General features: G+C 39.0%; 1 protein-coding gene across 2 annotated transcripts in view; it reads left to right on the top strand.

The window, feature by feature from the left end:
- Positions 1 to 18,164, top strand: part of BMERB1 (bMERB domain containing 1) — a 112,843-nt gene that overhangs the window by 73,452 nt on the left and 21,227 nt on the right. For both annotated transcript variants that reach the window (XM_067551068.1, XM_067551066.1), the window contains exon 3: positions 14,954 to 15,027. In XM_067551068.1, the coding sequence (XP_067407169.1) occupies positions 14,954 to 15,027 (74 nt within the window). The remainder of the gene's footprint in view (positions 1 to 14,953; positions 15,028 to 18,164) is intronic.

The raw sequence follows: 18,164 nt of genomic DNA, 5'->3' as shown, positions 1-18,164 counted from the left end.
GACTGAAGCAGCAGTGAAAGAAGTCAGGCTTATAAGAGAGAATAAAAACAAAAGAAAATAAAAGAAAATCATACCTGTCAGCTAGTACATTTTCAGCTTTTTGTCAAAATTTAAAAAAAAACTTAAAAGCAGAAAAGATTTCAGGTTCTGTCTGAACACTGCATTTTTGGAAATTTTGGTCCTTGGGTTTTCAATTAAAAGTCAAAATTTAAAAAATGTACAATGACTATGATAAATGGAGTAGGAGCCCAACATAAATGTATTATCAGCAAAGTATTTAAAGAATTGCACACTGTGTTTATTTTGCAGGATGTTTGTATCCTAAAAAAAGGAACAACGTGGAAGGCAGAAATCTCATTATCTGTAGTGAGCAGATGGGAAAAATAATTATTAAGAAGTTTCTGCACTGAATTTGTGATACGGTTATTATGAATCTATGGAATAGGAAAGGGAGCATTTCCTAGTGGCTAGACCACATGACTGAGAGTCAGATGCTCTGGATTCTATCCTGACTCTGCCACTGACTTGTTTCATCTCTTTGGGACAAAACTTAAGCCAAAATTTTCAAAATTTACCTTTAATTTTCGGTGCTTCTGTTTTTGGGAACCCAACTGCAGATACCCTGGGCTTCATCTTCAGAAGTATGGCACACTTTCAGGCCAAATGAAGTCAATAGAAATAGTCACAAATGTAAATGTTTACAGGATTAGGATCTTATTAACACATGGCGCAGATGCAATATTTGTGACAACAGAGTCATCTTCTTGCACAGTTGATCTCCATAGATGCCAAGATTCTCTCCAATAGCTTTAATATCCCTGTGTAATGTATTTCAAGTATAGTGCACTGGTTCTGCTCACAAACTCACGGCAGATTTTTTTTTTTTAAATATTTTAAAAAAGGAAATAATTATAGGAAATAAGGAAATAATTATATTCAACTTCCAAGAGAGCAATTGATTGAGATAATACATTGGCAAATAGAAAAATCATAAAATGGAGTCATTCTGTTTTGTTTTTTCATTACTAAATTAAATCTAAATTAAGAAACATGACTTTGCAAAAGATCATTTTCAGCTGCTGGTACAAAACAATTGTTTAAATATATGTAGGGGTGAAAACAAATGGAGTAAAATACATCCATTGTTAGCGACAAGATGAAGAGGGAGGAAGAATGGTTATAATCACTGAGCATAAAAATTTTGTACAGGAAATGGTACTGACAGGCCAATGCAAAATAGCCCAGCTTATTTATCAGATGTGTTTAACTAGATTTTACCATTGGGTATAGCATTGACATAAATTAGTGGTTATCACTTGATGGATGACGCACTAATAGTTGGTTCCTTACAGGGAAAAAAATAAAAAGGGTTTTCATCAGTCTATAGATGTTCGATAGGATTTGATTTTTTTCTCCTTAAAAGAAAAACTGGTATTTCATAACTAAATGAATGTTCAGTTTTAACTAGGACCCTGCACTCCTTCAATGGATGGATGAATACTTTACAACCAAATGGATTATGGGTGAATTATCACTCAAAGAGCAGTCAGCCAACACTAGACCCTTCTCAGAAGGACATTTTGTGATTTCATTCATCATTTCGTGATGGAATCTGTTAGTTTATGATTTTATCCCAAATAACAGAGAATTTATCTATTAATGGATAATAAATCCCATATCTGGCTTCTAAAGAAATCATCAACAGTAATTACATGACTGAAGAGCTATTCAGATAGTAGTGAAGACTGATTAACTTTTCATTGAAATAATATCTTTTTTACCAGGAAAGAAAAGCCTGGTTCATGAGATATTACTTTCTGTGCAGAGACAAAACTATTAGTTATATGATAAAACTGGTGGTCTGCCAAATTATTGATAAGAATTAAGGGTTCAATCAATGGAGTCTCGCCACTGACATCAGTGGCTTTAGGATCAGGCCCATAATCAATAGCAACAGGCTGGTGAATTTTCTAAAAAAGTGAGAAATGACCCAAAACTGGCATGTAATCCCTGTGCCAGATCCTCAACTGCTGTAAATTGGCATAGCTACATTTGGAATATGAGAACTGCCATAATGGATCAGACCAATGGCTCATCTAGTCAAGCCTCCTGGCTAGTACAATGGCCCATCTAATTGTGGCTTGTCCAGATTGCTTCAGAGATAGGCGGAATGAACTCTGTAATAGGCAGTTATGGAATAACTTGCCAATAAGAAATGTTTCTTTCTGGCTCCCGTTCATTAGAGGATGGCTTATGCCCTGAGGCATGAGAGTTACATCCCTTTACAACTCTTGGTTAATTTTTATCCTTTATCTCTAGATATTCTTATTAACCAGGTAAAAGTCCAGTCCTTTTGTAATTCTTGCTGTGCTCTTGGCCTCGATGGTATCATGTGGCAAAGAATTACAGAGGCTAATTGTGTAATAATGTATGTCTTTATACCAGTTTTAAATTTGTCACCTTTCAATTTCATTGAAAATTATCTTGTTTTTGTATTATGAAAAGGATGAGCATAAGTTCCTGATCTATCTTCTCTACACCACTGAACTCAATGTAGCTATACCGATTTACACCAGCTGAGTCTCTGGTCCTCTGCATTACACAGTACCCACTCCAGTCTCATATAAGTGATATAGCATCCATTTTTCCCTTACTATTCTACCTTGTGGAAATTAAAAAGAAAAATGCTGGTTCTAATTTAACAAGCTAAACTGCAAAGCAAAACAAAAAACCCTTTACATTTTAAAAGAAAAACTCCCGTGTGAAATCAGCTGAAAAAGTTTTACTTACTGTGCCCTTTGGATTAAGGAACAACCAGAAGATGAACTATACGCAAAAGTTAAAGATTAAACTATCCAAGATCAATGACTTCTTCTTTTTTCTTTCGGCACAAACATCTGAGCACACAGTTCTTTCTTTAACCTTTTTGTTTAATCACTTTCATATAATCCTTCTGAAACAAGGTTTACGGCACAAATTAACCAACCATTGATCATGCAGTAAGTGGCATATCTGGTCATCAATCAGTTCCTTATATTCAATATCTATGCAATGGTGGTTCAACACAAAACAACACAGAGGCTCCCAGATTATTTATCTGGGCTGTTGCAAAAATCCACCCATAGTTTTAAATGGAACTCCTTCACAAAACAATGCCTTTGTTTTTTCCCCACTGTTAATGCCTCCAAAGTAGAAATAACAGATTATTCAATAACATATAGCTACTTAATATTCTTGTCTAAATATCTGTCCTACATCAATCACTTCTTCAAGAGAGAGTGTGGTTATGTGCAAAAAGGAACCAAATTGCCCATAAACTGCTCAGTAATCAATAACAATGTAACCTAAATAGTCTACTCAGCTTTGCTACAAATCTTTCAATTTCATATGCTCTGGTTTTACATTCAAAGTGAGAATAGATAAAATGTTGAAATGAATCCAATAAATTAATTTGTTAACCCACTAAAGAGGTTAGTCTGATGGACTCAGCACAGGGTTAGGAGTAAGGAACTTCTGAATTCAAATCCTGTCTCTACTGTATATCCATAGGCAAGTCACTTAGCCTGGATCCTAGTCTGTAAAATAGGAATAATCACACAGTCTCCTACCTCATAGACATGATTTGAAGATTAATTAGATAAATAAAGTTTGGGGTATTTGGATCTAAGGTTTAGGGGTAGTCAGACTAATTTGCTACTTTTGCCACCACTTGGTGCCTTGGGAACACAAAGTTTTTCTTATTATGTATAGAAAATCCACCTTCATAAGGATGTTACTGCCAGGAATGTCCCTGATCCTGTTGTCACTGAATCATAGAATCGTAGAAATGTAGGGCTGGAAGGGAGCTTGAGAGGTTATTTAGTTCATCTTCCTGTACTGAAGTAGGACCCAGAGCTTGTCTAGACCAGTGGTTCTCAACCAGAGGTACACGTACTCCTGGAGGTATGCAGAGGTCTTCTAACTCATCTAGATATTTGCCTAGTTTTACAACAGGTTACATAAAAAGCTCTAGCGAGGTCAGTACAAACTAAAATTTCATACAGACAATGACTTGTTTATACTGCTGTATATACTATACACTGAAATATAAGTAAAATATTTATATTCCAATTGATTTATTTTATAGTTATATGGTAAAAATGAGAAAGTAAGCAAATTTTCAGTAATAATGTGCTGTGACACTTTTGTATTTTTATGTCTGATTTTGTGAGCAAGTAGTTTTTAAGTGAGGTGAAACTTGCAGGTACGCAAGACAAATCAGACTCCTGAAAGGAGTACAGTAGTCTGGAAAGGTTGAGAGCCACTGATCTAGACAAACAGTTAATGCATAGCAAGCTGGAGTGTAAATCTATAGTGCACTAGACTGTTATGCAGTAACTGGCTGTGTGGATCCTGCTGCCATGCACTAAAAGTTCTATAGTGAACATCAGCCTACTCTAATTTCAAAGTGGAGTAGATCAAAGCACACTAGGGGTATGTCTACACTGACGGCGGCAAAGTTGCCGCCCTCAGATCGACCTTTCTGGATCGATTGAGCAGTCCGTGAAGACTCACTCAATCAATCCAGAAGTCGACGCTGTAAAACCACCCCCTCAAGTGGTGTAGCGCTGCGTTGATGGGAACACAGTTCCCGTCAGCTCAGTGCAGTAAAGACGCCATGCAGAAGGGAAGCACAGCAGTCGACGGGAGTTATGCAAGCTATTCTCCATAGCTTGCGTAACTCCCATTGACTGCCGCTGAATATCCAGGTAAGTGTAGACCAGGCCCAAGGAACTTTTAATGTGCAATAGCAGCATCCACATGGACAGCCAGTGTGTGGCACACTATTGCACTGTAGATTGAAACTTCAGCTTGCTGTGGACTGTTTGCCTGGACTAGCCCTCAAGTATACCTAGAACATCCCTGACAGGTGTTTGTCTAAACTTTTCTTAAAAAACTCCAGTGACAAGGATTCCATAACCTCCCTTGTTAACCTATTTCAGTACTTAACTAGCCTTATAGCTAGACATTTTTCCTAATATCTAATCTAAATCTCCCTTGCTGCAGATTAAGTTGATTACTTCTTGTTCTATCCTCAGTGAACAGAGAGAACAGCTGATCACCATCCTCTTTATAACAGCCATTAACATATCTGAAGACTTTTATCAGGGCCCTGCTCAGACTTCTATCTCAAGATTAAACATGCCCAGTTTTTTAACCTTTCCTCATAGTTCACGTTTTCTAAGCCTTCCATTTTTGTTGCTCTCTCCTGGACTCTCTCCAGTCTGTCCACAACTTTCTGAAAGTGTGGTGCCCAAAACTGGACACCATACTCCAGCTTAGGCCTCACCAGGCCAAGCAGAGTGGAACAATTACCTTCAGTGTCTTACATACAACACTGCTGTTAATACACATCAGAATGATGTTTGCCTTTGTTTGCAACTGTGTCACATTGTTCTCTCACGTTCAATTTGTGATCCACTATAGCCCCTAGATCCTTTTTTCTATACTACTAGCCAATTATTCCCCATTTTGTATTTATACATTTGATTTTTCCTTCCTATGTGATGTACTTTGCCCTTGTATTTATTGAATTTCATCTTGTTGAATTCAGACTGATTCTTCAATTTATCAAGGTCTTTTTGAATTTTAAATCTGTCCTCCAAATTGCTTTCAACCCCTCTCATCTTGGTGTCATTTGCAAATTTTATAAGCATATTCTCCACTCCATTAACCAAGTCATTAATGAAAATATTGAATAGTACTGGATCCACTTTGACAACGAACCACTGATAACAACTCTTTGAGTACAGTTCTTCAATCAGTTGTACACTTACTTTATAGTCATTTCATCTAGACCAAATTTCCATAGTTTGCTTATGAGAATGTTATGTGGGAATGTGTCAAAAGCCTTATTAAAATCAAGATATATCACATGAACTGCTTACCATCCACTAGGGCAGTAACCCTGTCAAAGAAGGAAATTAAGATGGTTTGGCAAGATTTGTTCTTGTCAAACCTATGTCAACTGTTACTTATTATCCTATGATCCTCTAGGTGCTTACAAATTGGTTGTTTAATAATTTGTTCCAATATCTTTTCAAGTATCAAAGTTAAGTGTGACTGGTTTATAATTCCCCAAGTCCACTTTGTTCCCCTTTTTAAAGATAGGTCCTATGCTTGCCCTTCTCCGGTCCTCTGAGACTCACCTGTCCTCCATGAGTTCTCAAAGATAATTGCTAATGGTTTTGAGAGATTGCTCCAGCTACACCTGTAAGTGCCCTAGAGTGAATTTCACCACTCCCTGCTGACTTGAATACATCTAATTTATCTAAATATTCTTTAACCTGATGTTTCCGTATTTTGGCTTGTGTTCCTTCTCCCTTGCTGTTAATATTAATTGTGTTATGCATGTGATCCCAATCAATCTTTGTATTGAAGTGTGAAGCCTAAGAGGCATTAAACACCTCAGCCTTCTCGGTGTCATCTACTCTGTTATTAGTTCTTCTTCCCTGCTAAGTAGTAGGCCTACATGTGCCATCATCTTTCTCTTGCTCCTAATGTAATTATAGAACCTCTTTTTATTTTCTTTAATGTCTCTTGCTAGATATAACTCATTTTGTGCCTTAGCCTTTCTGATTTTGTCCCTACATGCATGTGCTATTCTGAAGTTAGTGGTATAACTCCATGACTACCATGAGAGAAGATTTCAGCCCAAGATAACAGAAATGCCAGAGAGGATACAATTCAGGCAGCTTCAGTGGTGCTGAATTTTCACTAGTTTGAATTTGACTGAAATATATATTAAACATGAACTGCAATGGCTAGGATTTTCAAACACTGCTGCCTTCACCTCTATCAAATATCTGTGATAATTGAATTACAATACTATTTCAAAGTACCAGTATGGTATTTTCCCCCATACTCCTTCAGGATCAGACAGTGCTTTTAACTAGAAGAGATAAACCCACTTGCTCTAATAGTTGAAGTTAATCATAGGATTTTTTATTTGGAATCTGACCTGCCAGGCAGGGCTAGTTAGCAATCTGTTACATTAATTGCAGGCTCTGTGTGTTCCTGTCTGAGCATCACCAGTTGCTGAGCTGAATAACAATGTGATAAACACACACCATAATGACTCAGATAATATGTACTATATTCTCCTCTATTAAATGTTATTTGTGAATTAATGGCTTTATAATTTGAGGCTTCAGGAATCCACGAGGGAATTTGTAATGCATTGACAGGGATAAAATGAAATAAAACAGGTCAGTTTTAGAAAATTGACACAATCCATATCAATACAAGAATCTCAGTTAGCCCCAAGATTTAGTTAGAGATACTATTCCGCAAAAATCTTTACTCAAGAAATCCCATTCCATGTTTCCTGTGTCTACTGGCTGGCCTTAAATATAAGCAAACAAGCTCTGCAACTCTCCTAGGCCAAACCTACCTCTCCGTCCAGTCCTGCTGATAGATGGGGAGAAATCACACCGCCAATCTCCTCATCACCAAAGATTGTGCAGCCAGACTATTCCCCACCATTTCTGACTGTGTGGATTTTTACTCCGAAATGTCCAGTTAATCCTGCTATTCCCCTTTTATTTCAACTATATTCTTCCTTTGAATCCCAGAAGTCTCCCTCACCAATGTCCCCACTGAACTAATGTTCAACAAACATTCCTTCTAATGATGGTTGGGACAAGACTACTATAAGCGCTTCAGAAGATCCTCTGCTGATGCTGGTGTAATAATATCATTTTATGGTTCTGCATCATCATCCAAGGTTTTTCTCTTGTAATCTCCCTTAGGGTGGGTTCTTCTGTCTTCTAAGACTCTTATTGCAATGCGCAATTTTTCTTCCCAGACAGGAATATACCTTAACAGAACTACAGAATTAAATAGCCTCTGGCAAAACCAGTAAAAGGACTGCTAAAGAGCGGGGACCCATAAACCATCAAGTTGAAATGGTGGGGTTGCTTTTGATCCGCAAAAGTGAATTCAAAAGGGCTTCCAGCAACATGGCCAAATAAAGAGAGAACAGGGGAAACTTAAGCATACTCCTTTGGAGACACCAAGGAGACAACATATCTATTTTTAGCCTTCAAAGTCAGTCAATAAAATTAGCAGGCACTCTCTTGGTATGCTGAGCTGCTAAACTTATGCTGAAATCATTTAACCTATAGGTACTTTGTTCCTTAAACAGTTCTGTTATTAACAGCAGGAAAATAAACAGGGAAGTCAGGGTTTCTGGCCACACATAGCTTTTATATGATGACTTGATAAATGAGAGAAAAGGTGGATGAGGTAATACCTTTTATTGGTTGGTGAGAGAGACAAGCTTTTGAGCTACACGGAGCTCTTCCTCAGGATTGGGAAAGGTATTTAAAGTATCACAACTAAATTCAAGATCTAACAGATACCTTTCCCAGGCTTGAGTAACAGCTCTGTGTAGCTCAAAAGCTCGTCTCTCTCACCGATAGAAGTTGGTCCAATAAAAGGTATTACGTCACCCACCTTGTCTCTCTAATATTCTGGGACCAACAGAGCTACAACAACACTGCATACAGCTTTGATAAATGCCCTGGGCCAGATTCTCAGGTGGTGCAAATCAGCCTAGCATTACTGAAGTTGATGGAGTTATGTTGATTCATGTAAGCTGAGGATATGGCACTTCCATGTGTAGCTCAAGTGTCTGACTTCTTTATATGAACAGCATAGCTACCTTCAAAATGACTCTTGTGCGAAACTGGCAGTACAGTGTGTCTAGAAAACCCTGCTTACTTTTATTAATTTGCTTCTGTAGTAATAAAAACATAGCACCACAAGAAATCTCAGTGTGGTTACTGCAGTTAGGGTTGGGGAAACCAGGGTTGGGTACAACAAGGAAGGAAGCCTTTTTCCCACACCTCCAACTCCCCTCAGACTTGAACCAAAACTTTGCTGCAGATTGAAAGAGCTCAGTTAACTCTGCTTCCCTATTTCTCCATTTAGTGCATCCTTGAATTCTCAGTATCTAGCAAGGCCTGGGAGCAGAAATGGCCAAAGAAGCTGTTTTCATGATAGAAGGAAGCAATGGAAATTACACAAGAAATCCTGTTCACACTGTTTCCCTGCGTGATAATACAGGTGGATAATTCAGATAAGCATTGAATGAAAAAATGAATTAATATTTTGATAGCACTTTCTGACTGAGGATCAGAAAACACTTTGCAAACATTAATTAATGTAGTGCTGTGAGTTAGGGACATATTATTATCACCTTTTTACAGATGAGGAAACTGAGGAACAGAGATAGTAAGTGATTTGCCCAAGATCACATAGGAAGCCTGTGGCAGTCTCAGAATAAAACTCAGGTCTGTCCCTTAACTACAAGATCATCCTTTTTCTAAAACAATGGTTTGGTGGGGTGAAATTTGTCCCCAAACCACTGAAATGGAGTCTAATTCTGAATCTTAAACACTACTTAGCAACATAACCACCTTCGCTCAGCAATTCTACCACCTGGAACTCTGAGATCCAAAACTTTTCAATGCTTATTCCTAATCTCTAAACAGTTTGGTCTTCACCCACAATTAATTGTAATTACCAAACTCTTTAGGACATTTTTTTCCCTCTAGATGATCATTATAATTAGGGAACTGTGGGAAACACAGAATGTGCTATAGCTTTTACTGTCTTTTATTTTTTTTCCTAATGGGAGCACAGTTCTGTATACCAGCTGGATCTTAAACTATGAGCACCGGCCTTTCTTACTCCTCTCGGAGAAATATTCAATTGCTTGGAATGAACTAATGCTAAAGTAGAAAACAAAAAATCTCCTTTACCAAATAAGCATGAATCATTTTTTAAAGCTCTGTTAAGTTTTTTACAATATTTTTTGTTATCAGGAAAGTCTTTGGGCAAAATTCTTCTCCCACAGCTGCACAGTAGGTCTCAACTCCAGGATTCTGCACTTCCAGTGGCAGTGCTGCACAAATATGGAGGCAGAACACTGGAATCAAGATCTAGAATTGGATCACGGAATAGAACTATGCCCTTCCTTGGCAAAATATATTTAAAATCAAAAGAACTCCAACCTAAAAAATGTCTCTCCTCTATTTCTCTTGTATTTCTCCAATCTTTTTTTAAAAACAATCTTTGACATCTATCTTCACTGTACACTCAGACCTGGTTAGACATGATTTAATGGAATTTCTCCTGTGTTCACTGCTTTCTCTTGCTCTAGCACTGTGGAGAGCAATGATGACACGGGCTGTATATCTAAACCAGCAGATAGTATGGGAACTACTGCATTATGTCTCAGAGCATTCTTCTAGCAAATGGACCATGGCAGGATGTATCAGTGAGCTGTGTCTCTATACCAGCTTACTGCAGGGGTCTTTAAAGCTGTTTATTTTTCTATCACTTGTGACATGTTTATAAAGTCATTTGTTCACATTTTTATTCATTATGAGTCATTTTATATTTCCTGGGCAAAGAGATTGTCTGGTTTTAGCTTTTGAAGATATAATTTAAAATACCAAGAGGGTTGATGATAACTCTTGCTATTCAGAGTGCTATCTCTGAACATGTACAGGATTTCTTGAAAGAAGCCATTAAGTAATGAAAGAGGAGTTCTAAAAAGAGTGGCAGGAATGCTTTAAAGTACATGCCCAGATTCATCCCTGGTGTAGCTCAATTGAAGTTACTCCAGAAATGAATTTTGTCTGTTATTAAGAGAAACAATTTATCATGTTTGTAACTGACATAGTTAGCACTGCTGTATCCAGAGCCTATGTAGATATTTAAAGCTCAGCTCTTATGGAAACCAGACAAACTGTAACAGCTCTTCAGTTTACTGATGTCTTTATTGCAATGTATGGTGCATCAGAAATGTATAGTGCTTTAGAGGTGCTGGATAAAATGAATCATATAACACACGCACTATGCTGTGTTCAGTTAAGTTTATTTGTACATTGCAACTTTCATACAAAGTATCTCAAACTGCTTTGCAGATAGATTAGCGGGTCTGGGAATTTCATCCATACCATACCATAACGTATGGAAAGGAACTTTGGATTCAGTACAACCCAACAACCTGACTGATCTGATCTACCTGGTTATCCTCCAAAATGAGAGAGAATGGGGATGGAAAAGCAGATCAGGTCTTTTAGATAAGCTAAACAAAAGCTCATGTGTCTTTTCCTAATCATCTGCCATGTGACCTTGTGAATTTATTTGTAGGGCATATGTTACCTTTATACAAAAGCTGTTGTAATAATTAGGAGAATTAGAATGTCCTCTCAGCTGCCATGAGTGGAGGGAACTCTGCTCTGCAGAACAGTGGGAGTGTAAAAAAAAAGACATTGCTTCCTCTGCTGTGTAGATTCCTCCTTCTTTGTGTCTTAGGTGTTTCTATCACTGCTGTATCCTAGCACTTACACACTGGAGCTCCATGAAATTTATGATACATTAGGTTTGGAGGTGGGGACCAGTCTCTCTCTCTCTCTCACTCTCTCTCATTATACCTTGCTGACTGTGAATTTTGAATGAGAAATCCATTGGGAGATGGTGCTTTCTAAAGCAGCATTCATTCCCACTGGGCCTTGCTGTGGTTGCTACTGCACAGATCGCAGGGGACTTTTTCCATGCAACCAGGCTGTTGGGGGGACAAGTGGGCAGCACCAGAGTAGCTGCACAGATTGAAAGGCCCTCCATATGGCTGAGATTCCCTTCTCTTCCCAGAGGCCTGTGGAGTTGGAAGATTGCACCCCCAGCTTCTTTTTACTCTTCCTAACAGTTCCCCCCTTTGAGGGAACAATGATGTGACCCTTGCTCAGGATAGACTGATTTAGCCCTGGGGCTTCATGTTATCCTGCTCACTACACGCACACAGAGTCAGCTCTGTATTTACATCCAAACTTGTGCTTTCCCACACCCATTTATTACACTATGTGTCTGAGGCCTTAGCTCAGAGTTTACAAATAGGCACCATGGATCTTCTTTAGCCATCTGAGTACATTGCGCAAATTTTTGCTAGACAGTAGCATGGAATGGATGAGATAAAAAGGCTGTTTCATAAGGAAGGGAGGAAAGATATTAGAAGGAGCTTAGGGAGTCAGTGCAGATGGTGGGTTTAACTTTTATCAGTCACCAAAACCCAGCAGCTTGAGGGGCTGTGGCTCTGCAAAGGTCAAATTGTTTATGACATTTAGAATTCAGATGGTGACAGAGTTGTTCCGCCATGGAGAGTTCAGCATCTTATTTACTTATCTCCAAAGAGCTATGAGGCAGGAATGACAATAGAGATATGCTGGGAATATGGTATGTGAAGAAAATGAGTCTGCACTGGTGGAGGCCTCTGGCAGCTAAAACTCCATGGGCGGTTCTAGGGGCAGAGAGTGCAGTGGTGAGAGGGGCCATAACTTTCCCTCTATGGCTGAGGACAGCACAGGAAGCCAGCATTGTCCCCAAACTGGGTGATGCTGGCCAGAGAGGAAGTGTGGCCAGCAAGTCCTGGGGATGAATCAATCTTCTGATCAGCTTCTAACAACATTTTAAATACCTTGAGAGAAACTGTGAGGGTAGAGAGCAATAATATCACTCTCTGGGACACCATTTTGGAGTGCAGGAGGCCAGATTGGCACAGTGAGGAGCTGTGAGCAGTGCCTCCATGGCTCAGGTTTTCTGAACTGGGACCAATTTATATGGTGGAAGAAGAATTTCTTTAAAAAAAAATATTATGGGCCAGATCCTCATCTGGTATGAACTGACTGCATTGAAACTACATCTCTTTACACCAGCTGATGATCTGACTTGTAGACATCAGCCAAAAACAGCAGATCGATACTGAACATAATCCTCCTGAGAAAATGTCTCTTTCCTGTGAACAGTCATTTTATTCAAATATATTATATTAGTACATAACATCCAAACTGTACAAACACAAAATGTATGAGGAGTTATGTGTTTTGCTTGCCTCCCAAAACATTGTTAATACTGTTTCTCCTACAGGGATAGTGTTTAAGATTGTTAATTGATAAAAGTAATTTCAGTACCATTTAGCAGAATCAAACAGATTTTGCTCGTGATCAGCTTAAACAATGTGGAGAATCTGAGAGGAAAATATCCTTCAGCATGAAGGTCTCTGCCTCTCTGTGTATTGGGCACAAACATAATAGCGATTTAGTGATTAGGCCACAGGTAACCATTCTAGGTGGAGGCAGAATGAAGATTAACCATGATATAGAAAGAGCAAGGCTCTCATCCTGTCAACAGGCTGTAAAGGGAGAGATCCTGGAGGATGTATTGCTTCCTGGCTGAGGTGCACAGGGGCATTTGGAACTGACAGGGAAGAAAGGAAAGCAGTAACAATGAAAATTATCAGAGTCATTCCACTGACACCATCTGTGAGGACAGAAACCAAAGCTGGAAAGAATATCCATTGCTCCTTTCTTACATGAACATAAGAAGAAAAAAAAAAAAAAAAAAAAAGGCAAGATGGAGCTAACCAAAGCAGCAAGCAATAAAGGGATCAGTATGTTTTAATAACATGAGCAAAGCAGCTGATGGACACATCCCTGGGGAGGCCAGTGTTCGGTGTAGGGGCCTGAGGGGGAGGATATGGGCTCAGTTTGTGATTATAATCTTGCTTGTTCCAGAAACGCATACTGTCCCACTCCACACTTAAGTCTATAGTTTGATTTTATTATCCTTTGCTCTTTCTCTCATATGAGCCAACTACAATTCTGGGCCTTCTAACATCACCTCTGCTGCATTGAAAAGACTTGACTAATAAGAATTCTGCAATAATGTAATAATAAGGATGGAATGTATAGCAAACATTCAGCAGAAATATAGCTGACTTTGAGAATCAACTCCTGGAACTGGATATATGTGAAACAGGGAGTCTGTAGCTGAGTGTGGATAGGGCTCACATTGCTGATCTGGGAAAGGCACCTGAGCGAAAGAGTGTATCTCAAAGGCTACATTTTATTTTATTTTTTTCTTTGAAAAGTGATTTGGAAACAGCAGCCCCATAAACAGCCCTCAGCTGCAGTACATGAGCACATAAGCCCAGTTTGTTAATGAAGCTGAATCCAAATGTTAATCTAAAAGGTATTTGCTGGGAAGGTAATCCTGAAGATTGCTAGAATACAATGGAATACATCAACATTTGCAGTGTATTGCTGCTTCTACCAAAGATTATGAACCCTACCCTGTGACGTGCTATCAACTTCAATGGGAACTGAAGGCGCTCAGCACCTCACAGAACTGGGTCTTAGTTACGTTACATTATTCTCTACGTATTGTACTTATATGGCCTCCATTACTATACTGTTTGAGCACCTCAAAATCTTTATTTTCACTCTACTCTAGCTAAATACTATTATCCCCATTTTAACAGATGAGGAACTGAGGCACAGAGACACTAAGTGATTTGCCCAGCATCATAGAGGAAGTCAATGGTAAAACAAGGAATTGAACACTAGTCCCAGGCTAATATCCTAATCACTGAATTATCCTTTCATTCTCAGTTGCTCCTTTTTACCTAGTGAATGCTAGCTGAAATGTTACAATTGGGGATTGAACTGCTGATAGTTTGCCCTTGACTCAATACTACTGCTGATTTATTAAATGTGCAGGTGCCCATTTCCAGAGGTAGGGTGAACAGCAGAAAAGGGAAAAAAAGCACTAATGTGGCAATAAAAATATGTGGATTAGATCTGCATAGAACATTAAAGTACTGATAGGAGTGGTCATCTAGCAGGGCATTACAATGGAGGTTATTTGTTCTGCAACACTGTGTGTTGAAAGGTGTCTGTGACTGATGGCAGCTTGGTACATGGGCTAAATATTCATACCTCAAGCAGATGCATGAAGCCCCAAGGAAAGGGCTGTCCTACTTGTTTCACAGTTGTTTTAGCTGGACCCACAAACAGATGCAACAAGTATGTATGTTCCTGACATTATGCTTTTCCTGTTTCCACAGGATGGATGACATTCAGCTGTGCAAGGACATCATGAATCTTAAACAAGAGCTGCAGAATTTAGTAGCAATTCCAGGTAATTGCTATGCTAATCTTACAAAGTGCTTTGACAAACAGAAACCCTTCTATGGGTCAGATACCGGCAACCCCAAGCCAGGCACAATCTCTCTCACTGTCTTTGCCTCTCATTTCCATCCCTCTCCATGTGTTTCCTGTACTTTGCTCTCTTCTCTAATGTCCGTATTTTCTCTTAGCTTTCGTTTTGTCTTCCTTCTGCTCTCTGTTTTTCTGAATTTCTTTGCTGTATTTCATTTGCCCCTTCTGATGGCTAGGACCTGCAAATATCACTCCAACAATTCACATTATTCCAAGACTTTTTCAAGTCCTTGAAAATCTTCTGAGAACCACTGTTGACACATTATGTTTATGAAGGAGAGTGTGCTGAAGAAGGGAAAATGTTGATGGATAGGAACACCAGGTGGCAATCTGATGGGAAAATAAACCTTGGATATGAGTTTTTGTGTGTTTCCTAGAGATACTAATTAATTGTTGCTCCCTATAAGCCAAGCTATAACCTAAGAAAATATCTGAAAGCATGGGGCTTTCCAGAGAGGACTGAAGAAAAGGTTTAGTCCATTTTTACCTGAATCTTTAAGAGCCTGATCCTAAATTCTCAACATCATTGCTCTAAGCATGTACAGAATCCTTCATGGGCACAGTCCTGGAGTACTTACTCAGTCAAAACTCCCACTGAAATCAATTGATAACTTTGTTTTAGTAAGTACTTCAGGGTTGGCCTCCTTGTTATTTTAACTCAGCTACTCCTCCTGTTACTGTGCAGAATACTGAGCCACCACTTTATTCCAGAAAAGGAGCCTATCTGGCCCATTCCCATTGATTTTATTGTACCCGCCCATCTTATCAATACATGCCAAACCTTCCATTCCTCACTGTATCCTGGCTATACAGTCTGTGAATCTATTAATTGACATTGTGTTACTCAGCAGCTGAGATTTTTTTTTGGCCAGGGGATGACGACTTATTTTTACCACCATTTAAACAACCTTTATTCACTCTCTAATAAATATTTTTAAAGGATTGTGCAAATGCTGACATAAGCATGGGTACAAAATCAATGCCACACTCGCACAAAAAGCCAAAGAGCCTGAAACACTCTTTACCTGCTCGTAGTCACTGATCATTGTTCAGGTCCTTTAGAAAATATATTTACTGTTGGAACAACGTGGGGAAAACTTGGAAAGGAAATCTTTGGAGGGTTTACCTCTTTCCCACCCATGAATCTATTGTAGGGAGAGGTCTGGTTGCTGAGGATAATGACAAAGGAAGTTCAATAAAAGCTCACAAGAGTATCATTGGGTTTTGGTCCAGCAAACGAGATTAGTTCACTGCAGTCCATGGGAACTATTAGAAGGGGGAGGTTTACCAAAGCATGGCTACTCTTCTTTTAATAAAGTAATGAAATGGTCTTGTATCATTCAGCTGAACATAATTTCCTCTGGGGCAGAACTTTGGCTAAGAAGTTATAATTAGATATGAAATCTTCCATGAGCCTGTCCAAAGGAACAATGAAGCCCACCTAGAATGATTTAAATAAAAATTAACAACTTTAGGTGGATCTGAATCCCATGTTTGCATTTTCATTTAATCTTAAGTAAAAAATGTAATTATGCTAATTAGGATTGTGTCCAGTGGATACTAGAACTCAGTGAAGCAAACATTCTTGTAATGACATGAGACATTTTAATAAGAATAATTTGTACATTGGCTTTGTAAACTCATGCTCATTTCTGTTGAATGAGGTGTTTTCTTTACTGTACCAATTTGCCCTGTTAACCCCATGCTGTATTATTACATACAGCAGATTTGCTTTCCATTGGCAGGCTCTGGGATAATGCATCAATGTATTCATGATCCTGTGATCACTAGGTACTCTGGACCTAGATTCCACAGTAGGATTCCCTAAGTGACTTCTGCTACACAGTGTAATGCCTAAGTGGGGCATCAGTAAAGTGGATTGAACCTAAGACCTCTGCATCTAACTGTATCAGGGTCTAGTGCCCAAGCTAAAAAACTCATCTCTGTTAGCCAAGATTGTAGCAGGCTTCCATCTGTGCACTAAATACTAGCAGAGAGAGACAGAGTGCCACACCGAGTAAGGGCAGGTTACAACAGCCTTGCTGAATTCTGCAATAAGCTTGAAACTCTGCCTAGAAACACATTAAGAAAATTAGCCTTTTATTTTTTAAATCAGATGATATGCAACAGTATAAAATTGATACTGACGTCAGAATCGTTTCAAATCAGTCTTGCACTCACTTTGTACCGATGGAAATGACTTGGCAAGGTGCAAGGTCACAGAGAGTCAGAGCACAATCTTACCCCCTTGTGCCCCTGTTGAAAATGGAGATGTCTGGAATTCAATAGCCCATCTTGATTTACCATTAACTGTAATCCTGAATGGGGGTTTCTGGCAGCACAAAGAGGACTTAAATCTCCTCTAAATGGAGAGATAGTTCTCCCCATTTAAACTCAATCCTCTTGGTGTTGGGGACATATTGGAGCAGGAAAGGGTGTGGCTGGCACACACTGTAACTATCCTTGCTGATGTAATGTCCACGGGTGGTGTGGAGGAGGCATTACATGGAAGTTCTACTTAGAGCAGGACTGAGGTTGCTCCAAGTTATACCAAGCTGAAGTGATTCCCTGACTGTCACCAGGATCATAAGTGTCAGGGAACGAGCAGAAAGCCACCATTGTCATGGACACCCTCAATCTGCCAAGCACTGCTGTGGTGCACCTGAGAAACTGGCCTCTCAGGCAGTGCTTAAAGGAGAGGTGGGGGACAGAAGGGTTTGCAGTCCCAGCAAAAAACAATTTTTTTAAATCGAACTGGTTCGCTGAGGGACATACTTTAAACACTGTGTTACCAAAGCTGCTGCTTCCATTTTAAGCATCTGAGTCCTTAGCGTAAGTTAATAGTTAATAACTCTTAAATAGACTTCCAGAACAACACTGATTCACAATTGCTGCTTATATGTACAAAGGTGCCTCATACCAGCCAGTAAGTACAACTACACCAGAAGTATGTACGGGGCACTATAGTACCCTTCAGAAATAATTTACTTTTACCCAACCAGTAGAGGTGGGTTTTGAGTCTTCTAGCCATTCATCCTTGTATTTTTCCACTATCAC

Source organism: Emydura macquarii, unplaced genomic scaffold (assembly GCF_026122565.2).
Source record: "Emydura macquarii macquarii isolate MOO-44397 ecotype Brisbane River unplaced genomic scaffold, CSIRO-AGI_Emac_v2 contig_1348, whole genome shotgun sequence".
Lineage (NCBI taxonomy): Eukaryota > Metazoa > Chordata > Testudines > Chelidae > Emydura > Emydura macquarii.
The sequence above is the reverse complement of the archived record's forward strand: the minus strand, read 5'-3'. Positions and strand labels throughout refer to the sequence as shown.